The sequence below is a fragment of the Protopterus annectens genome, chromosome 16.part0 (genome assembly GCF_019279795.1).
Source record: "Protopterus annectens isolate FY-2018-M chromosome 16.part0, PAN1.0, whole genome shotgun sequence".
In the NCBI taxonomy this organism is placed as follows: domain Eukaryota; kingdom Metazoa; phylum Chordata; order Ceratodontiformes; family Protopteridae; genus Protopterus; species Protopterus annectens.
The window spans coordinates 288,547,903-288,573,107 of NC_056750.1; the positions used below are offsets into that span (position 1 = coordinate 288,547,903).

The following is a 25,205-nucleotide window of genomic DNA, read 5'->3' on the forward strand; positions in this document are numbered from 1 at the left end:
CAGTAAATCCAGACATCAGAGTTTTATACTTACTGTCCAAAAAATGAAAGCTAATGCAAAAGGTGTAAAACTACTAACTTTTTAATTTAATGAGAGTAATATTTAGATCTTGTTGATGATTTTCAGCCTTTATTCTATTACAGACATTGCACTGAATTCTTCTGCAAAGAATTTGAAAGTTTTACTAGCTAGTCTTCTGTCAGTATTGATAAAATTCCCTGAAAGAAAAAAAACATTCCTGAAGATCAGAAGCACCATCTTTTCTAAAAATCCAAGGTTTGCACTGATCTCAGTCACTCTGGACTGCTGATCTCTCTGGTGCTTACCGTGCTTATGTTTATCATCACCTTTATCCTAACAGGGTCATTTTACAGGCCTGTTCACATTAAAGGGCATGATCAGTAAATAAATACATTTTTTTTCTCATTTTCCCCAACCAGCAGTGACTTTTGTGGGGCCCCCACATACAGTCAAGGATGATTAATGGGGACCCCTTGCAGCCACAAGTATTGCAAGTACCTAACATTGGCTATATTGTTCATTTTAGTGGAGTCAATGTCCACTAGTAGAGTTTAACTAAGTAAGGGGTACTATGTCAGCGGTGAGATATTTAATGGAATTGTGAAGCCTGTTGCTTGACAAAACACTGTTACTATAACCAAAGATATCTTTGAAGTTTAAAGGGGATATACATTATTACCCATCTGGTTTATTGAGTACACAATTGCTGTATTAGCTTTTGTTGGTTTGACAGACATGTTACAAAATGTCAAGGTAAGACAGCTTGCTGTGGTTGAGGGCCCCCCAGGAATAGGGGGCCCCCAGCGACCGCAGGGTTTGCTGGTGCCTAAAGCCGGCTATGCTTACAGGGCTGCTGTTACTGGGTCTGTGCTTAGAAGGCATGCTTGGCTTAAGGAGCAATCTCTGCCTGATCATGTTAAGGCAAAACTTTTGGATGCTCCTTTACAGCAGGACCGCCTGTTTGGCAATAAGGCTGGAGACGTTCTAAAAAAGATGGAAGATAAAGCTAAATCTATGCAAACTGTGAAAGATTTCTTACAAGTACAACCTCCTAGATTTAGTAGGCACTGGCCTACAAATAAATGGTCCTTTCCAGATCCTTCCAGAGCCACTCCAGCCAAACACAGACATTCCAAAAGCACCAGGTTTCAGTCCCAAGGGACTTTCAGAACTAAGCAATGGGGTGCGTCCACTTCCAAGTCTGGAAACAACAAGGCACCACCCTATGGTAAACAGTCTCAATGACTTCCCTTTAAAATTACCAAGCACTTACCTCTTAGCCGCCCCTTTGGGGGGGAAAACTGGCTCTTCATTCAAGCAACTGGCAACTTATAACCCAGGACAAATGGGTTTTAAATATAGTGTCCCAGGGATACAGATTTCATTTCCACACGTTGCCAACTCCAAATGGGTGGCCAGACCTGCCCCCAAATCAGTGGGCAGAGGCTCAGAAACAAGTACTTTCCCTCCTAAACATGGGGGCTATTCAACTAGTACAGGAAGAGGAAAAGGGACAAGGTTTCTATTCCAGACTTTTCCTGGTACCCAGAAAAGACAAATCATGGCATCCAATTCTGGACCTGTCTACTCTAAACACCTTTCTGGATATTCCAAAATTCAAGATTCAAGATGCTGACTCTTCACCAGTTACTACCTATGCTAGGCAAAGATGCCTGGTTGGCAACTCTAGATTTAAAAGAGGCTTACCTGCATGTCCCAATCAGGAAATCTTGCAGAAGATGAGTACACTTCAAAGCAGGCTACTTGCATTATCAGTTCTCTGCACTGTCCTTTGGCTTGTCTACTGCACCCAGGGTATTCAAAAAGTGCCTGGCTCCAGTAATTGCATTTTGCAGGCAAAGAAATATTCAAATATATCCATACCTGGATGATTGTCTAATTCAGGCAGAAAACCAGGCCATTCTTCTAAAACATCTGGCGTTTGTAAAAAGGGTTCTAACTTGTCTACAGTATACCTTAAACGAAAAGAAATCTCAGCTGGTACCTTCTCAAAAAAATTACATTCCCGGGTGCAAGCTTGAATACAACTGCCCAGATGGCTTTCCTTACGCCAGAAAAGCAAATTCATTTGGTGACTTACTTCAAACAGGTGGCCACAAAAACCCTGCTATCTGCAAGACAAATACTGCAAGCCTTGGGGTTCATGGCCTCCTGCATTCTTCTATTTCCATATGCAAGACTGCATATGAGGAAACTTCAGTGGTACTAAAAAAGTTTATGGAGTCAATATTGTCACAGCCTGGAAACAATGATTCCTATCATACCTTGCCTGCGCCTAGAGTTCCTATGATGGGCAGAGGCCTGCCACCAAAACAAGGAACTGCCATTCACACCACCCCCTGCCACCCAAACCCTAACTACAGACACATCAGACTATGTATGGGGGGCTCATCTGGCAGGGAAGTACATTCAGGGCCCAAATTAAATGCACCATCATATCAATCAAAAAGAAATGCTAGCTTTACAGAATGCACTGACAGCCTTCAAGGACTACCTTCATCCAGGACAACTAATGGTAAAGGCGGATAACACCACGGTTATGTGGTACATAAACAAGCACGGGGGTACACATTCCTACCCCCCTCTGCAGACTAGCCATGGCATTGTAAAACATGGCCTTGAGCTACCAAGTACAACGACAAGCTCAATTCCTGCCAGGAAAGCTGAATATTCTGGCAGACGAGGTAAGCAGAAATCTCATGAACCCACACGAATGGAAACTGAAACCACGGATTTTCAACATGTTGACATGCAAATGGGGGAGCCCAGGCATAGATCTTTTTGCCTCACCCCAGAACTACCAGTTGGACAAATTTTGCACAAGAATTCCTCACAAAAAAAGCCTGGAAAGTGGATGCTCTGTCCTTCACCTGGAAAAACCTATCAGTCTATGCCTTCCCCCTCTGCCTCTGCTCTCCAAAGTTCTACTAAAAGTCAAACAGGACAAACCAAAAATTATTTTGATTGCTCCAGACTGGCCTCGCCAACACTGGTACCCACTCCTGCGCAGTGTCACAGATTTCTCCATGGCACCTGCCTCAGACACCTTCCTTTCTGTCTCAGCAGGAGAACCAATTTCTGCTCCCTCAGCTCCAAACATTGAATCTTGCAGCTTGGCTAATAATTTAAATTCCCCCTTAGCATCCCTCAGCAAACCTGTGATGGATGTAATTTTGGAGGTGAGAAGACCTAATATTAGAAAATCTTATGCTGACAAATGGAAAAGATTATGTGCCTGGAATGAATCTCAAGGGAGGAGCACAGCAGCGCCCAGTTTACCTCAGATTTTGCAATACTTAACCGAGATGCTTCACAAGGGCCTGTCTTTTTCCTCCATAAAAATCCATCCCTCAGCCATTTCGGCTCATTACAACACAGAACCCCCCCCCTTCTCTCATCCTCTGCTAAAGCAGTATCTCAGAGGGGCCACAAACTTGAGACCACCCAGGAGAGCTCCAACCCCTCCCTGGGACCTTAACTTTGTATTGGAGAAACTCACTCTACCTCCTTTCGAGCCAGTTGCTACTGCAGACTTAAAATTTCTTTCCTGGAAAACAGCCTTACTTTTAGCAATCACTTCAGCTAGAAGGATATCTGAATTACAGGCCCTTATGGCAGTGGAGCCTTTCATTATCTTTCATGCGGACAGGGTGTCACTCAGGCCAATCCATCCTTCATGCCCAAGATGGTATCCAGTGTAGTTCTTAATCAGTCCATTCATTTGCCATCTTTCTTTCCCAATCCACAGAACAAGGGGGAGCGGATTCTGCATTCATTGGATGTACACAGAAAACTTAGATTCTACTTGTACAGGACTAAATCTTGAAGAAAATCTGAACAACTGCTGGTAGCATTTGCCACAGGGGCAGAGGGGAAGGTTATTTCAAAACAAACCATTTCTAAATGGATAAGCCATTGTATTCATTTCTGCTATAAGGACCATGGAAAACCTATCCCCCAGGGGATCAGGTCTCATTCCACCAGGGCTGCATCTACTTCTACAGCCTTTCTAAGAGGTGTTCCTACCAGGGATATTCTAGAAGCTGCTACCTGGAGTTCAGTTCATATTTTCACCAAGCATTATCACTTACCAATTTTCTCTAAATCCAGAGCTGGCTTTGCCACTGCTGTTTGCAGGGCCTTATAGCTGGTCCTAATGCTGTATAAATCCATCCCAACCATAGCTTTGGGAATCTACCCAAATGTAATGACTGCAACAGTGAAACACGATGAACATAGTACAGTTGTGTACACTTACCATAAATGTAGATGTTCGAGTGTATTCACTGTTGCAGTCCTGGTTACCCTCCCTCCTGCCTCCTGTTTTTCTCTTACTATACCTCTACTTTCTTTTACTATGCTTAAAAGCCTTTTTGGTGTATTTGCTTTTGTTTGGAGGTATATTTTTGTGTTTTTAATTGTGTGTGTGTGTGTAGATATATATATATACATATATATATATATATATATATATATATATATATATATATATATATATATATATTGCTCCCCATTTGGGGGGCACCTGACATCTGGGGCAAGAAAAACTGATGTAATGGCGTCGGCTGCATGTTTTATACCCCTGACGTCATGGAAGAATGGACAGCAACTGACGCAGGACCCAAGACTTTGTTTATCAGGCCGACTGAGGGCAACCTGCCAGCAGATTACCCAGATGTAATGACTGCAACAGTGAATACACTCTAACATCTACATTTATGGTAAGTGTACACAACTGTACTTTTTATGCTTCACAAATGCCTTCCTCTCTAGGATATGTCTCCTCAGAGGAGGAGGACTCTGCTGAGGGGGATTCCTCTGGGGAGGACCTTACCTTTGGAGAAACTGTCTCTCGAATGAGAGTTTTTCAAATGGGACACCACAGAAATGTCTGCTTCCCAAAGCGTATTATGAACTCCTACTAATGGATACCCCATTCACCTTCTGCCATTCCACCAGTCTTACCAGACTTCTTAGATGTCTATTCTGCAGCTTCTACAAATCCTGAATCCCAACCCCCTGCTCCTAGAAGGCCTAACAGATTTTATAAGGTCCCAGAAGGGGTGAAATTTCTAATAAAATGTCCTGTTGCAGATCCTGGTACCATTTCTGTCTCTGCAGACAAACCCTCCAGACTGCTACCCTCTACCTCTGTCTTTCCTTCTAAGGACAGCAGTACTATGAAGCAAACTAGCACAAAGTTGTACACCTCTGCCACTTTGGAATTTAGGGCCATCAACTACCAGACACATATGTCTACTTACTCCCTGACCTTTTTGACTCGGGCATCAAAGCTCATGGATGATCTCCCTGATTTGGCCACAAAGTCACAAATCTATAACCTGCTCTCCTTGTCCTCACAAGTGACAAGACACTCAATCAAATGCAGTTATGATACTGCAGAGGCCTCGGCCAGATCTGCATCTTCTGCCTCAGTGCTCAGAAGGTACTCTTGGTTGAAGCTCCAACCCCTACCTGATGATATCAGGGCAAACTTCAGGATGCTTCCCTGCACAATACTGCCTTGTTTGGGGCCCAAGTGGCAGAACTTTTCAAAACCCTTCAACAGAAGGGGAAAGAACTACAGGACTTGAAACATTTGTTTGTGTCACCAATTCCTAAATTCTACAGGAATTATCCTACTAAGACCCAATTTATTAGAAAACATTCTGCTCCTCCTCCTCCTCCTGCTACGGGCAAAAAGAGTTCCAGAAAGCAGCAGCCACCTTCCAGGCGTAACCAGACACCAACCCGGAAACCTCCATTTCAGGACAAGCAGGTAGTCTGTCACTACCTGCCTCCTCCTCCTCCCCCTCCAGATCCTATACTTCTTTTCCAGAGATTCTTTCACTGTTTCCCTTTCTGAAAAACCATTAACTCAGACAAGTGGGTCTTGTCAATCATAGAAAAAAGGTTACTTCATGACTTGGATCATTCCTCCACTCTTAAAATGCATCCCACAGCCACCCAAGGACCAGCTGCCCCTATTCCAACCAGTCTTGGACAGCCTCCTCTCTCAAGAGAGTATCCAACCAGTCCCTGCATCAGAAAAAGGAAGGGGCTTTTACTTCAGACTTTTCCTGGTCACAAGAAAGGATGGCCCATGGAGACCCATCCTGGATCTCTCTCACCTCAACCTTTTTCTTCAAGTACCCACCTTCTGCATGCTCACGCTTCAGACACTGTTTCCACTGCTAATGCCTCAGGCATTTGTCACCACCTTGGACATCAAAGATGCCTACCTGTATATCCCCATCTGGCCCAAATACAGGAAGTACTTACACTTTTCTGTGGGTTCCTCACATTTTCAATTCTCTACTTTACCCTTTGGACTATCTACTGCTCCAAGGGTATTCACCAAGTGTCTGTCTCCAGTGGTAGCCTATTGCAGGGTCCTAGGGATACAGATTTTCCCATACCTGGACAACCTCCTGATCCAGGCAGATTGTTACAGTACCCACCAGAATCATCTTGAGACAGTCATTTCTGTTCTGCATTCTCTGTGTTTCACCATCAACTTCCCCCAATGCAACCTAAATCCCTCCCATGACCAAGTCTTCCTGGGGTGCAGAATCAGGACAGATGTTATGATGGCATTCCATCCACCCCAGAAGGTGGAAAGCCTGAAGGAATACCTGATGTTCTTCGTGTTTCCCTGTTGCAGTCATCACCTGTGGGTTATTCCTACTGTGGTAGCCCTTGGTTGGCCCAAATACCAGAGTCAATGTTTTTGTGCGTCGGCTGCTGTCGCCTGTAGTCTGATATCCGGTCATCAGTGCTATAAAGCAAGGCAGCCGATGTCATTACATCAGTCTTTCTTGCCATGGAGCCCGTAGCAGAAGCAGTTCACACGAGTGCCTGTCGGTCGCTACCAGAAGTTAAATTTCAGCAGAAAACATCTAAAGCTAAGTACCCCGCTGGGGACCCGTTTTTCTTGCTCTAACCGATGTCCAAAAAAGTTAACAATTGTCTCACCTGTGGAGAGCAGATCCCACACTGAGACTTTCATTCTTATTGCATCACTTGTTTAGGTCCCTCCCATGACGTCCCTCATTGCCAGTTCTGTGCCCTCTTTAATGTGAGAACCATTCGACATAGAGCTCTTTTTGTAGACAGTTATTTTCATGTTCCATCTTCAAATTCCGATATGGTGTCCATCAGCCAACAATCTGTCGAGATTCCAAAAACAAAACTGTAGAGCTAAAGATGTACACAGGCCACACAAGGCTAAGCCTTCCGATGGCGCTACCGCTAAGCAAGTCGTCAGTTCTCCGGAATTCCATGAGGTGCTTTCGCAGCCCCTGATGCCCAACTCGCTTTCTGTGCAGGCCTCGGCCGAGACCCTTTCGGAGTCTGGCATGCCGCAGAAATCCACTTCGTCTTCCGAGCCTTTGGCTGTCTCTGCCTCAATTGGATCCGGAACCATGACGCAGGCACCGGCTTCCGAGGAGGCCTTTCACACTACTGATTCTAGACAAAAACTGACGTCTTCGCATCTGACTACCACTTCTCAGAGACCAGTGGATTCTCTCAGGCCTAGAAACCAGGTCACTCCTAGGAAATCTGCTTTTAGCCACCATCTTGCTACTGCTCCCCACCCCAAGCTCAAATGCTTAAAATGGCAGAGGATCTAATCTCCCTTATCTGAGGTACTCAGGCCCCCACTCCAAAAAGGAAAAGGCATCCTTCTTCAGAAATTATAACAGACCCAGAGTCTGATTATTCTGATTTTGAAGAGGAACAACATCCCTCAACTGTTTATGAGGTTTCAGATGCAGAGGAAGCCATCTCTTCTGCCTCCCCTCCAGAGGACCTCTCCTTTGGGGAAACCCTTCTCTCCCTCAGGGAACATTTTCAGTGGGAATCTCAAGACTTCCCACAGTCAAAGAAATGACTTAGAGAGTTTCTGGACCTGCACCAGCACAGATCCCTGGCCATCCCACCTATTTTGGAAGTGGTGGATGATGTTTTCCATAAATCCAGCTTAGCCTCTGATGCCCTGCCTCCTGATCCAACTAAACCGGACAGGTACTACAAAGTGCCGGATTCTCACAAATACCTGGACAGGAATCCTGCTGCAGACCCTGAGGTCATTACACAGGGAGCTAAAGGAGCTAAGACTAGTTCTGCCAAGAATCCTCTTCCTTCTGACAAAGACTCCAGAGCTCTGGACAGATGGGGTAAGAAATTATACACCTCTGCAACCTTAGCTATCAGAGCACTCAGTTGTCAGTTCCATATGTTAAAATATCAACAATATACTTTGGAACAATTAAAACAGAAGATGGCTACCTCTCCTGACTGTGCCAACTCAAAAGAGCTGGCAGAATTACTAGACTCTGCTTGTCAAGAGGCCAAACATTTATTACTATGTGGATATTATGCCCTAGAAACCTCTAGCAGGACAGCAGTGACAGGATGTGTTATTAGGAGACATGCATGGCTGAAAGAACAACCTCTCCCTGATCATGTCAAGTCTAAACTTATTGATGCATCCCTAGAAAAGGAAAGCCTGTTTGGGGAAATAGCAGACGAGGTGCTTAAAAAGATGGAAGACAAAGCAAAATCTATGCAAACAGTAAAAGATTTCTTTCAAGTTCAACCTCCCAGATTCAGCAGGAACTTTCCCTCTAAGCACTGGGGCTTACCTGCACCTAGCAGGCAGGGCCAAGGTAAGTCTCACAGGGACAGACCATCCAGGCCCCTACCCCAGGGCCAGCAAAGAAGCAATCAACCACTTCCATCTCTAAGGCAGGGAGTTCTAAGCCAAGCTTCTATGGCAAGCACTCACAATGACTCTCCCTCCCCCCTCTGCCCTCCTTTCACTCATCAAAAACTAGGAGGAAGGCTCACCCTCTTCAAGGACAATTGGGTCTCTATAACCAAGGACCAATGGGTCTTAAAAATCATTTCTCAGGGATACAGATTCTCCTTCAGCTAACTTCCTATTCCAAGAGGGTACCCCAAACCAGTGGACAGAGGCATTGAAACAGGTCCAAACTCTTATCTCAGGCGGCAGTAGAACCTATCCCTCCAGATCAAACAGGAAAAGGTTTTTACTCCAGACTATTCCTTGTTCTCAGAAAAGAGGGCACTTGGCGCCCCATCCTGGATCTATCCAAACTGAACACCTCTTTGGTGCTCCCCAGATTCAAAATCCTAACCTTGCAGCAGCTCCTGGCTATGCTCACACAAAATGCCTGGCTTGTGACCCAAGACCTAAAAGATGCCTACCTCCACATCCCCATCAGGGAATCATGCAGAAAATTCCTGCGCTTCAGAGCAGGCTATCAACACTTTCAGTTCTCTGCACTGCCTTTTGACTTATCTACTGATCACAGAGTATTCACCAAATGCTTGGCCTCGGCTATAGAATTCTGCAGAGAGAGAAATACGCAGATTTACCCTTACCTGGACGACTGCCTCATTCAGGCAGAGTACAAAGAAAAATTGTTCCAGGAACTTCTCTTTGTCAAATCATTGCTAACTTCCCTAGGGTTCACCATCAACGAGAAAAAATCAAAGCAAAACCCCACCAGAAAAAATTGTTTTCCTGGGAGCTGTGCTAGACACAGCAACCCAAATGGTCTTCCTTTCCCAAAAACCAGAGCTTCCTGCCTCTCTACTTCACCTAGCTGGCTTCCAGAAGTCACCTCACTGCGAGGAAGTTCCTGCAAGCCCTGGGATACATGGCATCTAGCATTCTTCTCGTTCCTTCCTGTTCTAAGTCTAAGGCAAGGTTTGCCTATGCAATTCTGCATGGCCTCCTAACCCATACATAGGACTCAACCTATCCTTCCACCCCTTTCCTCAGCTTTGGGAATCCTCCCACAGGTGATGACTGCAACAGTGAAACACAAAAAACATAGTACAGTTTTGTACACTTACCATAAATCTAGATGCGCGAGTGTATTCACTGTTGCAGTCTTAGTTTCCCTCCCTCCATACCCCATTTAACATCTTCCCCTGGGGGGGACACAAGCTTCCCAAAGTGGCTTTTAGCCACCGACCACTTCTCTCTTTTCCCTTGTGCTTCTGATGTGTTAGCGCAAGAAAAAACGATGTAATGACGTTGGCTGCCTTGCTTTTATAGCACTGACAACCTGATGTCAGACTACAGGCGAAGGCAGCCAACGCACAAAAACATTGACTCTGGTAATTGGGCCGACCAAGGGCTACCACAGCAGGGATAACTCACAGGTGATGACTGCAACAGTGAATACACTCGAACATCTACATTTATGGTAAGTGTACACAACTGTACTTTGTCATTCCCCCCCCCCCCCGCAATGACAGCAAGAGAATACCTCAGACTGTTAGAGCATATGGTTTCTGCAATCTCCATGTTGCCACTGACAAGAATCCACATGAGGAAACTTCAGTGTTACCTAAGGTCCACATGGACCCAACACTCCCATCCCTTGGACCACACCATTCCCTTCTTACCATGCCTAAGGAAGGAGATCCTTTGGTGGGTGGATCAAGTTTCTCTGAACCCAGGACTTCCCTTACAACCCCCAACTCCAGTCAAGAAATGTACACAGATGCTTCAGACCAGGGTTGGGGAGCTGCTATGGGCAGCTTGAAGGTGCAAGGCACATGGATAGGCTCCTGAAAGAGGGAGCACACCAACATCAGAGAGATGAGAGCTCTCATCTTTGCAATTAAGGCTTTCCCAGTTATTTTGAAGCAAGGATCCAAGTTGTTAAAGGACAACACTACTGTTCTTTGGTATGTGAACAAACAGAGGGGAACAAGATCATACTTGCTATGCATACTTGCACTCCAGGCCTGGGAATTGGCAGTCGAGCATGGAGTCATTCTGCAGGCTGTCTATCAGCTCAGAATATTCAGGCAGACATCTTAAGTAGGTCCAGGTCACAATCCTATGAATGGATGCTACATAGGAATGTGTTTCTGGACATACTTCACAGGTTGGTATGCCACAAATAGATCTGTTTGCCTCCCCTCTGAACAGACAGTTTCCACAGTTTTGTACCCAGGCACCCAGCCCCCTAGCGAGGGCAATGGATGCCCTCTCTGTCTCATGGAAGGGGATGTTTCTGTACTCATTCCCCCCACTTCCAACTCTTACAAAACGTCCTACTGAAAATTCAGCAGGTCAAACCAAAAATCTTGCTGGTGACTACCTTTTGGCCAAGACATCAGTGGTTCCCCCTCCTTCTGCATTTAGCCAGGGGCAATCATCACATGTTACCTCACATAGTGGACCTACTCACACAGGACAAGGGATCCCTAATCCCTCCTGACTTGGAATCTCTGAGCCTAACCCTGTGGGTGATAGTTTTGATCCCTTTCAGACACCTTTACTCTGAGGACATGCTAAATGTCCTGCAGGAGGCCAGGAAACCCAAAACTAGGAGATCCTGTCTGTCCAAAATGGAAAAGGTTCTCCATTTGGTGTCTAAAAAGACAGCTAGACCCATTTCAAGGAGAGTTCCCCTTGGTACTGCCTTATCTGTGTGAATTGTTGCAGGCAGGGTTGGCATATTCCTCTGTTAGGACCCACCTTGCTGCTGTCTTTGCTTGTCTGCCTCTTGACCCTCCACTTGCATCTAGACTTCTACCAAGTGAAGTTATTTCTGAAAGGAGTTCTACACCTCAGGCCACTCATGAGGCAAGTTCCACCACCCTGGGACTTGAAAAATGTCTTAGAGAAGCTCACCATTGCCCCATTTGAGCCAGTAGCTACAGCCTCTCTAAAGTACTGCACTTAGAAAACTGTGCTTTTGGTGGCCCTGACATCAGCCAGGAGAGTGTCAGAGCTCCAGGCCCTCATGGTCACCCCACCCTTTTTAATCTTCCACAAGTATAGGGTCACCCTATGGACTAACCCATCCTTTATAACTAAGGTGGTCAATGAGTTGTCCCTGAGCCATTGTATCCGCCTCCCCTCCTTTTTGCCGCAACCCCAGAATGACAGTGAGAGAGTCCTGCATTCCCTTGATGTTCACAGACAACTAAGATTCTAGCTAGACAAGACCAAATCCCTTAGGAAATCAAAGCAATGGTTTGTCTCCTTTCACCCCCAGGGCTCTGGGAAAAGCTGTGACAAAGCAGACTATTTCTACCTGGATTTCCAAAGCCATCTCCTTTTGTTATACCTACCATGGCAAACACCTGAACTGTAACATAAAACCCCATTCCACTGGGGCCATGGCCTCCTCTGGACCATTTTCCAAGAGGCTGGACACTGCCTCTATTCTAGAAGCAGCTATCTGGACATCTGCCCATACCCTCACCAAACACTACAAACTGGACCATATCTCCAGATCTAGAGGAAGTTTTGCTATGGCAATCCTGCTTGGATTTTTGGAAAATAGTTCCAAACCACCCTCTTCTTCTTCCCTGTGAGCTATGGCATTCATGCAAAGGTTATGAATACTACAACACAAGAATAGAAGGACATAGAATAGTTATGTAAAATCTTACCATAACCGTAGATGTCCTTCTCTTCCATTTTGCATTATTCTGTTCCACACTCCTACCCCCTGGGGAGGGAAGCTTTGCTGGATGATTCAGGACTTGTGCAGCTATCCAGGGACTGGGGACCAACGGGGGCATTCAGTTCTGAGGAAGGTATGTGCAGATATCAGTTTTATGGCCCATGCACCCTACGGCCAACGTCAGACATCCCACGTACCTTGCAGTGACTATAGCTTTTGTATACTGGCTAGATGTTTGGGTTGCTAGGCAGAGGCTAACCCAAAGGTTATGAATACTGCAACATGGAAGAGAAGGAGATCTATGGTTATGGTAAGATTTTACACAACTATTCTTTCTTCTGTTAAATTAACTTTAAGAATTTTGAACTGCTATCACGTTAAAAATTTTACTGGATTCTTTTGAGAACATGAGAAGTTAACCATCCTTCATCAGATGTGAAAATTTCTTTGACTTCCCTAATTGTGTCTGCTTCTCAGGTAACTAAACATTCTTAAAGTGCTCTAACGACTCTGCTGATGCTGTAACCAGAGAGGCTGTACTCTTTCATTTATGAGATGATTTTCTTAATTGCATTCCCAAAACTTACCAGATTATGTTAAAACTGAGAAAATCTCTTATGGACTCATCTCTTATAAATGTATTATTTGATCCCTCTGCTACTGAGGTCCATAAAAAGATTCAATAAAAGGAAGCAATTAATTCAGTGGGTTTCCTCAAGTTTTTCAACTCTGTTTTTCAAAGTTCAGTAAAAAAAAAACTTAACTTCCTTTTCAAGATTCTTTTCCAGGAAACAGAGAATGGGTGACCCTGCTGAGGCCAGAATTGGTTCTAACAAGCAGCATTTCAAATAGCGGTGGCAAGAAGCCTCAAAGAAGAAAGGAGTAGCCTCCCAGAACTAAGGACAATCCAAAAGATCTTCCCACCTTAGCAGTCCTACAAATCTCTCTCCATAAATCTAGGTCTCAATCTTTCCCTGTGACGTCAGACTCTCAGACAAGTGGGTTCTAAGACTCATCCAGCAGGTATACAGATGACAATGGGAATTATTTTGCCACTTTCAGGGTATTTCTCTTCATTCTGCAAGCCACACATCCATGTTTCCTCCTATTTTAGAGCAGCCGTTGTCTCGGGGGTGATAAAATGTGTGCCCTCAGCTCTGTGGAACAAAGGTTTTTACTCAAAGGAATTTTCTTGCACCAAAGAAAGAGGGAACTTGGAGACCAGTCCTAAACTTGTCAAGATTCCAATTTTTAAAATGTTATTCCTTCAAACCCTGTTTGTCTGTCTATGTCTGGCTCAGTTCTCTGTTTTACTCTTTGGTGTATCCACTGTGCCTAGGATATTTACAAAGTGCCAGGGTCCTGTGATTGCTTACTGGTGGCTTCAAGACATTCACATCTTTCCTTATTTGGATGGCTGTCTTATTGGAAGATTCTTCAGTCTACCCCACTGCTTCCTACTCTGGCATTCACATAAATCACTTTGTTTTCAGTTTAGGCTTCCATCTTCCCTTGTGTTATCAGATTCTCAGACAAGTGGGCTCTGAGACTTATCCAACATCACAGCAATGGAGTATGTAAGTAAGCAGGGGAAAACCAGGTCTTAGCTTTTGTGCATGCTGGCTGCAATGGCTTAGGAGATAGCTCTATAGCAGTCCTTAACCCTCCAAATTTTTTACATTCTGCCAGAGTAAAATGTAATGGCAGACAAGCGGAAAATGACCAGGACAGACCCTCATGAATAGAAATTAAATGAAGGAGTCTTCCAGGAACTGATCCAGTGTATGGAACACCACAGAAAAATTTGTTAACTGACTCTCAAAACTGAACAAATTCTGCTCCAGACTTTTTCCATTTGTCATTATTCCTTGACATGAGCCATAAAATTCCTGTTCAGTCTGGGGTTTCAACTTAATTTGCAGAAATCATCACTCATCCCTTTCTAGCCATTAGTTTTTCTGGGATGTCTTCTTGATTTGCCCCTAGCAAGAGCTTTTCTTCCATTAGACAAAGCAGGCAAAGGAAATCTTTCTGAACTTCTCCAGCAAATCTCAGGCTTCTACCAAGGAATTTCTCACTGGGTTTCATGGCTTCTTTGATTATCATGATTCCCTTAGCCAGACTACACTTGAAAAGAATTCAGTGGTGCCTCAGACCAGTCTGAAATATGCATCAACACCCTTTGTCTTTTCAGATTCCTATTCAAAGTTTGTCAGAAGGGAGCCACTGTGGCGGGTGGACCAGTTATCTCTCAACGCTTGTCTGCCCTTCTACCTATAGCCCCCTCTCAGTCTGTCACAACAGATGCTTCAGATGTTTCAAAAAGGGTAAAAGTGCAAGGTCTTTGGAACTCCCCAGACAGATCAAGAAAACATAAATGTCAAAGAGATGTTTGCTGTGATCCAGGCCTTAAAATCTCTTCACCATTTATGGTTCCCAGCATTTATCCTCTGGGATTTCAGATTCCAATTTTGGGCTTTGTAAAATAGGAACTGCACTGGGGGACACAACAAATGGCTCTAAATCCAAGTCTCCTCTTTTCATATCAGATCCGTGGTCAATCTGTTACTACAGATGCCTCCAATTTTCCTTGGGGAGGAGTTTCTATGGGGTAAAGGTACAAGGCCAGTGGCACTCCTCAAACAGACCAAAGCATATAAATGTCAATGAGATGCTGGCTGTGATCCATGCCTTATAATTTCTTCATCATTTAAAGTCCCCAGGACCTCTTCAGGAGATTAAGGATAACACCACAGTGAAGTGGTACATAAACAAGCCTCTGTTGCAGGCTGGTTATGATGGCTTAGGAGGTAGCTCTACAGCACTCCTTAACCTTGTGACCATCTTATACTCCATCAGAGCAATGTAGTGTCAGACAAGCTGGGCAAAGCTAGGACAAACCTTCACAAATCAAAATTTAATGAGATGGTCTTCCAGGAGATGATCAATCTATGAGAAATGCTCAAATAGATCTGTCTGCCTCCTTTCAAAACAGACAACTGAACAAGTTCCGTTCCATGGCTCCTTGCAGACATGCCTGGAAAATAGATGTATTTTCATTCCAGTGGTTGGAAATTTTCAACTATACATTTCCATCCTTTTTCCTGATATCCAGGGTCATTCTGAAGATTTAGAAGGATTCATCAAAAATCACTGTAGTGACACCCTTTTGCTCATGTAACATTGGTTCTCCCTTTTTATGGAACTGGCCAAGGGCAATTACCACAAGCTTCCTCACAGACTAGGCCTACTCACATAAGACAAGGGGAGTTTGATACACCCCAGTCTTAGACATCTTCAACTAACTGCTTGGATGATTCAGTTTTGATTCATTTTAGGCACCTCTTTCATGAGGATGGTACAGTAGGTACTAAAGAAGGCAAGAAAACCTGCTAGTAGAAAACTATATATTTGCAAGTGGAAGAGATTTTCTAGATGGTGCCTAGCCAGTAACCAGGCTGCTGTCATGGATTACAGACCACGTGTTCCAAAATATGTGTAATTTACTTTCCTATGACCTATCTTACTTCTCTATCAGGGTATATCTTGTCACCATTTCAGCTTGTCTGTCCATGGATCCTCCCCTTTCTTTTCCATTTTTGGTAAAACAGTCTCTTAAGGAGGGTTGTTATATATTGGGCCTCCTAGGAAACAGGTGGCCCTTTCCTGGGGTCAACTCTGTGCTGGAAGAGTTAACTGTGTCTTCCTTTGAATCAGCACATCAGGCTGATTTAAGGTTCATTACTTGGAAAACTCTTCTTCTTGCACTCGCATCTGCAAGAAGAGTGTATGAACTGCAAGCTTTCACTGTGGGTGAACCCTCTCTTATCTTTTATCGAGATACAATCTCATTAATAACAAATCCCTCATTTATGTCCAAAGTCATTTTTGGAGTTTACTTTGTATCAAGTCATCAGTCTCCTAGTGTTCTATCCAGAAAGTCAGAACCAGGGAAAAAATATTCTGCATATTCTGGAAATGTATATACAGCTTAGGTACTATCTTGTCAGAAGTTAAGTCCTTTAGAAAAGCACATCAGCTGTTTATTTTTTTATAATTTGACTAGGAAAGGACAATCCATATCAAAACAGGCTATTTTGAGCTGGTTGTCCTCAGCTGTTGCCTGGTGTCATTTCCACCATGGTAAGTCAGTTCCAGGCAATATAAAGTCACATTCTACTAGAGCCTTGGCATCTTTGATGACATTTTGGTATTGGAGTGGACTCTAGATGTTTTCTAGAGGCAGCAACATTGTTGTCTGTACATAAGTTTACAAAGCATTACAAACTGGATTCCTTTTCCAGTTTCATGACCGGATTTGCTTGGACCATTTTCCAGGAGCTTCTGTATCCTTATCCTTTCTCCTGCCAAGATGGATAGGCTTTGATAATCAGCCAATTTAGCTAAAAGTCTAATGCAGCAGTGAGAATGATGAACATAGTACAGTTGTGTAAGTTACACTTAACAGTGTTATGTTCTAGTTCCTCACTGCTGCTGTAGCTGCATCCACTTACCATCCCTTTACTTCTGTATATAGTTAGTTGTTGGGATATCAAATTATTTTGTACTGTTTATATATCATTTAGAGGTTGAGGATGAGTATGCTGTTCTGTCTGAAAAAGACAAAGTCTTGAATATTTCTTTACTCTGACTGCTGATTTCCCTCAGATAAGCTGTCCAGTCAGCAGTCAGAGTGAAGGTGGGGAGGGAGCCAGACTTTTCTGAAACTGGCTGGGTGTTGTATCCTACACAGGATGCAACTCATATAGGTAAAATTCTACTGCAGCAGTGAGAAACTTGGAACATCTACTGCTACGGTAAGTTTAACTTACACAACTGTATTTTCTTCAGAGATCACAGTTAAAATTTGCTTATTTCACTTTCATAGCAAAACTGTCTGGACAGTAGTGTTAATTTATAATGTAAAGGGCCTTCCAGTATTTCGTCTAGTATCACAGACTCTCCTGTATCAGCCGTAAGGCAGGTGCTCACGTCCAAGACTTTGTGTCAGGTTTCTTTGCCTGCATACATGGCTAATTATTTCAGGGGTAATACCGCCTTAGAATGTGCATCAGAAGTTCTGGATATCAAAAAAGGAAATAGGTTCTTCAAATTAGAGACCTTATGTAGGTAAGTAAAAGATTATTCAGATGGACAGAAACTCAAGGTTTAATCTATTCTTTCTTTTCTTCTCTTCCACTTATTGTTGATTGTCCTTTTTGTATCTATGACAGGTTAAAAAGCCTACTTCCCATTCAAGTTGCCCATCAGCATCCTCACTGAAATTTTTGCATAAGCAAATGTGATCAACACTGTGTATTAAATCCTTTTTGAAGGGTAATCTTCACTCAGGATGAGCAGTCATGTAATTTCCTCCAAGTCAGAGCATTAGCTTCATCACAGATAAACCTTGCACAACCTTTTTAAATGACATTTTCAGAAATGTTTATCCTGGAAAACCTTTTTCTGTAATCATTTACTTCATTTGACAGATAATAGTTAAAAGTTTGTTATCTAATAAACCTTTTGTAGTTTTTCATTTTGAAGAATTTCTTCAAATAACCAGTTATGTCAAGTGAAGATGTTCATTTAGAAAACAGCCAAATTTCAAGAAAAGAAGTGAGAAAGACAACTAAATTGATTTTATCTGTTGTTAGAGTTTTGTCTTTTAAAGATCTGGTGTTATGGTGAATGCTTTATAGAGCCAAGCAGCTGCGCTTTTAGATGCAGTGTACTACATGTTCATGTTTGTACTTGTAACATATTAACTGCTGTCAAGAGTGCAAGATGGGGCACCCAAGTTAAACTTTTGTGAGTATTTTCAAGGGATCTTCTATCTATTTGTGATTAATTACCAAATAATTACACATTTACTGAAAGTGACTGGACATATATTCCTAAAATGGTTTGCTAGGTCCGAAATCTTTTCTTCATTAAAAAAGTCACATTCATGGGAGCTAACACACACACACACACACACACTAGCAATCTAGACAATATACGTCATTCCGTAGTGTTCTGTGTTATTGACTTTTTTATTATGATCATTGCTGAGTTTTCAGTATGTGATAACAGGCTTACAGGGTTTAATTCATAAAGCTGTGCTTGATATAGCTGGGGGATAAGCCTCCGCAGCAGTTTATATTTAAAATGTAAACCATTTGCCATGTAACCGTTATATGGCATTATTTTTGTCTTTGAATAACCTTATGCTTGGCTGTGACTCTGGAAATGCTGGCAGAAGCTATGAATCTGTAATTTTGTGTCTCAGTGAAGTATGCAGTTCTGAAGGCTATTCTTTTCTTTTCTTTTCCTCAGGAGAGCCATTTTCCTCTGTGCTGTTCTGTATACCTTGTGTTACCTGGGAATCACACAGGTAGTTTCTGAAGGTAAGTTCCCTATTTTTTTTTTGGTAGTTTCAGTATGGTGTAGATCCATATTTGAATATGGGGCATTGAAGTCAATGTAAGAATGTTATTGCAGACAAATTTAGTTGAATTCTGCGACTAGCTATCCAGAGTTCGACTAGCTATCCAGAGTAACAGATGAAAGGTTCTGAAGTATCCCTGCATCACCTGTCTTGCATCTAAGATTCCTTTCCCATTCCATGTCTTGTAAATGATTCAACTTTTCACTGCCTGGGTTGTTTAGCTATCTGTTGTTTGAACTTTTGAACATTCTCCATATTGTGTAGCATGAACCATTTCCCTTTCCTATGTACTTCCAGAATCGAAGGGTATTTCAACCAAAAAGCAATTCCATTCATTCTTAATTCATTTAATACCTTTAGCATAGTAATCCTCAACCAGCTTTATGGACATTCCTGCAAGCAGGATCATTTTAAGTCTCTTTACTTGCCTTATTATTCCATTGTTTTTACAACAAAGGAATGGAAACATGCCAAATCTTGCCTGGGTCTGCTTTCTGCTGTTGCTGAGTGTTGCTTTCCCAGTCTGTGTATGTTATCTATTATTATTTCTTGATTTCCTGGAATTACAGATCTCTCAAGTAATAACTGCATTACAGATTTCTCAGTTCATTTCTGCACATTCTCTCATGTATTCCATTTATGTGAATGGTTTGCACTTACCTTAATAATAGGTCCTTTCAATCATGTACATCCAATATGACATCTGGGTCCCTGAGCCCCTTCTTGGATCTGATTTGACAACATTAGTGCTCCACCCTTGATCTCCTTTAAAACATTTCCCTCCCTTAATGCACCAGTTTCCCTGATAAACTCAGATTTAGTTTGATGCCTCCAGACCTAGGTATAACCATGCTTCCCAAAGGATAACAAGAGATCTGATGTCTTTTCTGTCTGTTCCTCAACTGATAGGTTTCTGACCTGACCTCAGCTGTTTTTCCAGACTTAGGATCTGCAGCTCAGGCTCCTCCCCTTACTCATAACTTCTCCTGTCCTCAGCATTTCCACACATCTTGTTTGTTGCTTATAGAGTACAGATGTGATCCGTTGGCTCTGGTTTCTGTTCAGTTAAGTGTTTAAGTGTTTACATTTTTTTTCTATTTGAAAGCTTTTGGAGCTTCTTTACTGTTATCTTCAAGTATGTTGGTCTTGTTTTCTACTGAAGTTCTGTCCTTTCCCATTAAAAAAAAAAAAAAAAAACTTTTCTTTAGGCCTCCTTTGGTCCTTCTGCGCTTTCTTCTCTATTATTACTAGTTATATTTCATAGTTTTTCTTACCATTGCTAGTATTCTTGCCTTTATATGAGTTTTTTTCACCAATCTTCTTTTCTTAGAGTATTCTTTTTAACATTGCTGGTAATGCTTCTGTGTTTCTCCTTTTTCTTCCAGGGATTATGTCAGACAAGCCTACGGGCTTTAAGAAATTTGTGGCTTGTAGCCACAAGATGCCAAATTCCGATGCACAATTAATGTGTGTATAATGTTTGCGAGCAGCTCATTTAGTAGGGGATTACTGTGTTTGCACAGCTTTTAGTCATTGAGCTGTGATTGAACACTGAAACAAGCTAAAGGGTCTCATTTCTTCTGATTCCTCAAAATCTGCATCTGGAGCTTCCCCATCCAGGAAAAAGTCCTCGGATAAATGTAAGGTGGACAAAAGTGGCAGGCCCAAAGAAAAGCACATAGAGATGAGGGAGCGATCCCCTGCTCTTTCTCACTCTCTCTGTCATCCATATTATCTTTGGCTGTGACAACAGAAATTTCCAAGCATTGCATCCTACTCGCATCTCATCCAATTCCAGTGCAGTCCAAGACATCTCCCTTACAGGAACCAAGGTTTTCCCCAGGATCTAGTCTCCCCTAGGCCGTGGTCACCCTCTCTACAGGGGAGATCCTTACAGAGAACTTCAAGGCCACCTTCCACATATTCATCAGTGAGGTTCATCTAGTCTGTTAGAAGATTGACAGAAGCTGATGTGGATAAAATGATAAGGAGGTTCCTCAGGACCAAAATTAATTTGGGAGCTCTTCCAGCTCAGTCTCCTATTGGGCATGTGAGCTTTGCATTCTCTCCCTTGCCTATGGCTACTCCTACCCCAATATGACCTTTGGGTTTGAGGATGTTGGAGCTGAGTTCTTCTGTCTTGTCTGTTGGATCTGAAGTTGTGGTTATCTTCGAGTCTGGCATTGTCTCTGATCCATCTGCACCAATGTCTTCAGAGACAGAAGGATCTCAAAGCTAAAGCTGGTAAGGGTTCAACTCCAGAGCTTTTGATGCCATCCCTTCCCCTCAGAGTCTGAAAATTAGATATCTCAACTTCAGCTTTGCTCATGCTGGTGTGACAACTTCAGTTCCTACCAGCGTGATGTTGGGTTCTTCTCAGCTTCTGTCTTTGAGGCAGTGGAGAGAGTTTTCTCCAAGGCTGGAGAACAGACATTTCTAACTCTTTCAGCTCCACATAGCCCTGGCTCCTGATCATGCACAATCGATCCCACCGAGACAGGCATTTTATACTAGCCTTGAGATGGTCCTCATTCAGGACTCCCCTCAGACTTCCTAGTCCCCCCTGGACCTTCCCCCCACAGAGGCTCCTCAGAAGCATAGGAGTAAGAGGAGGCAGATTGACTCCCCCCAGGAGTCTTTGACAAAAGACACAGATTTTGATGAAGGGGAGAGGTCTCCCATGTCCTAGATCACCCCTTGAGGATGTCTCATTCTGGAGCTTCTCAGACAGAAAAGAGGTTGGTTTTCTGAAACCTCTTTCCAGGAGGAATCCATGGTTCTTGAGGCTTTTGATTCTGGCTCATCTACTCCATGGGTGGTTCCTTCAGCTAATGAGATGGTGGATTTAATTTCTCATTGGGCATGGAAGGAACCAGATGTCACTGAACCAATCCTCAGTAAAACAGACAAATATCTTGCTCCCCCTAAAGACTGCACTTACTGGAGCAAAGACCTGTCAGTGGACACCATGGTAGTGGTGGCAGCCACTAAGAAGGAGCTCACAGAAGACAACCCATCTGTCTCTCCCCCTAACATAGAGGGTTTTGGACAGGTTTGGAATGCAAGTTTATGCTTTAGCTACGCTTGTTTTAAGGTCACTGAATTACATGGCACACATGACTAGATTTCAGGGACACTTGACAAAGGAGCTTTCCAAGTTTCTTTATGGGTCCAGGTTTTAGGAAGACAGGAAAACAGTGGATTAGCAGTTGGCCACCTTCAATCCCAGTCAAATGCATCCATGCATTTCATGTCCAGTGCAATGGAAGGTGTTTCAAGAACCACTGAAAAAGGCATTACAGTAAGGAGGCATGCCTCAATGTGTTTGTGTGATTTCACAGAGCCCTTTAAGATGTCTTTTATCAAAGTCCTGTTTGATGGCTCGACCTTGTTCAGTCCGAAGGTCAAAGACAAGTGAACAGGATGGGAAAACTCCTTTTGCTGTAGGCATATGGTTTTCTACCCCTGAAGGACTTTTTCTAGAAGCCAAAAAAGGGTGTAAGAAGCTGTGGTTTAAGATGTCCCAAGGGTTGTCTCAGAATTCCTCCTGAGATAGAGCCCCTAAGGCAGAGGGGGATTTTCTAATGGCAGTTGTCTCTCTTGTGGCAGAGGAGGCCCACAGAATCAAGGCTTCAAGGGACCTTTTTTCCTGAGAGGTCTTTTCAGTGCTCCTAAATGGTTGTTCAACTGCTGTACTCTGGATGTATTCTCTTCACCAAGAAGCCTGGACACCCATCATCAAAGATGTCTGGTTGCAGACAATAATTACTATATTATTCCCTTTCTTTATCCAGCCCCTCTACAGAAAAACTTTTTAATGTGCTACCTTCTCGGAGAAAAGCAGCAGCGTTAGAAATAAAATGCTGCTAGACAAGTGAGTCATCCAAAAGGTCCTACCAGATCAGTCAGGGTTTAGAACTTATTCCAGATTCTTTTTAGTGCCAAAAAGAATGAGGACCTAAGGCCAATTTTGGACCGTGTTCACTTAAATCAATATGGCAAACACACAAAGTTCCGGTTGGTCATGGTACAGTCTGTCCTCCCCTTTCTGAGGAAAGATGACTGGCTGCACTTGAGAGACCTTCAGGATGCGTACTACCACATCAAAATGGATAGACGCTCCAGGAGGTTCCTTTGCTTCCATCTGAGAGCCAGTCATTTTCAGTTCAGAGCCATGCCCTTTATGTCAACACAGTCTTGTGGGTCTTCATCACATGCATGGCAATGGTTGCAGCTCATCTACGACTGCAAGGGTTCTGGGTATTCCCCTATCTAGACAGCTGTCTCCTGACTGCTCCTACCAGGTCTCTGCTAGTTTGGGTCCAAAACTGTTTGCTTCAGCTACGCTCCAACCTGGGAATTATGGTGAACCAGAACAAATATCAGTTTTTCCCAGTACAGGTTCTGGACTTCATAATAGCTCATTTGGACACAACCATTCACATTGCGAGGTTACCAGAGAACAGGTTACTCACTCTAAGAAATCAGGCTAAGCAGCTCCTTTCCTATCTGACAGCTCTTTCCAGACTAGTTCTCCAACATATAGGATTGATGGCAACCTCCATTACTTTAGTCCCCATGGCAAGGTATTATATGGGAGTGTTACAGTGGACACTAGTGCTCCATCAGATCCCAGCCCATGACTTTTCCAATCCTCTAACAAGGATCTGCAGAAGTCATGTAACTTGGTGGATTCAGTCTCCAGAGACTTTTTGTGACTGTCCTTTGTTCCTCCCTCTTCCAAAGCCACAGTGACCACGGATGCTTCCCAACTGGTGGTGGTGGTGGTGGTGGGGTATTACCTAGGAAACATGGTCCAAAGCATGTGGTCCACATAAGATGCCAATCTTCACATCATTGCCTTAGACTTGAGGGTAGTCCTCCTAATGTCGCAGACATTTAAGGATGTCCTTCCTGTAGGCGTGATTTCTATCCAGACTGACAACATGTTAGTTGTCTGGTACATCAACAGACAAGGGGGAACATGTTCCTATCCATGGTGTTGAGAAGCTATTAGAGTGTGGCAATGGGGACTATCATCTAACTTCTTGCTGATAGCAATGCACATGCCAGGGAAGATCAACATTCTAGTGGAGAGGTTGAACAGCCGACCTATTCTGCAACCTTACGAGTGGTCTCTCAATCTAGTAATGGCGGCACAAATCTTTTGTCATAGGGGCCAACCATGCTGCACTCTTTTGCTTCTCCTGTCAGTCCCAAATGCAGCAGGTTCTTGCTCTGCTCACCCTGGGGGAGTCCCTGAGAGATGCTGTGATCCATGATTGACCGTCCAGTCTCTTGTAGGCCTTCCCACCAACTCCCCTAATTTTGAAATTCCTGCAGAAAGCATTAGAGTGGAAGATCTCAGTCAGCCTTCTTGCCCCTTTTTGGCCTCTGCAGGTTTGGCTTCTCTCTCTTTGGCCTCATCTAGTAACCCCCAGGGTGTTGGTCCAAATCCAGATTTTTTTGCCTTCCATCCGAAATGTCACATCAGACAATTTCCAATGATGGCTAGTCAGTCCAGGATTTCAGCCCAAGTGGTCCATATTCTTACTTCTCAGAAACTGCCCACTAGAAGAGTTTACAATGGTAAATAGAAAAGGTTTTCCATTTGGGCTTCCCAGAGAAATTTTAGATACCTTTTCAGCCCCTATGTCAGCAGTATTAGATTTTCTTGCCTTGATTTTCCATAGTAGAGCTAGTTATTCAGCTGTCAGGTTCAGTTGGTGGTGACCTCAAATTTCCATATTGGAGAGAATCGCAATTCCTTAACCTCACTTAAGTTATGTAAAGCTTTCCTGAGAGGTACTTTTCTGTTCCTTTGCTTGTATAGGTTCTTAGGTTCATAGGTAAGTACTAAGCAAGCTGCCTTTGCAGGACATTTACGCCTATCCAGTTTCCCATTTTGTGTTCGAAATAACCTATCCCATTTGGTTGTAGAGTGGCCTTAACCCTCTCATGGTCGATAATTATATATTGCCCATAATGAGAATAATGGGGATAATACCATAAATAATTTGAGAGGACCCACACATGGGATAAAGAATTTAGGAGCTGCATCTGTCCATTACTAGTACAGGGAGCAATCCTGGGGTACATTTTCAGTTTCCCATCCATAGATCTAAATAGGGCTTGAAAATGGACAGGGATGAACTTTGAGGGTCTGTTCCATAGCAGCAGTATTCTCTGCAAAGTATACCTGTCCATCCAAACTGTTCTGTTGATGTTGCAGAAGAGGTTTAGATCCCTAGACCAAGTATTTCTGA

General features: G+C 43.4%; 1 protein-coding gene across 1 annotated transcript in view; it reads left to right on the forward strand.

Moving 5' to 3' along the window:
- The window catches only part of LOC122790500 (collagen alpha-1(XXVII) chain B-like), a 2,222,694-nt gene that overhangs the window by 289,088 nt on the left and 1,908,401 nt on the right, over positions 1-25,205 (forward strand). The window contains exon 2 of the mRNA XM_044058048.1: positions 18,828-18,898. Coding sequence (XP_043913983.1) covers positions 18,828-18,898 — 71 coding nt within the window. The remainder of the gene's footprint in view (positions 1-18,827; positions 18,899-25,205) is intronic.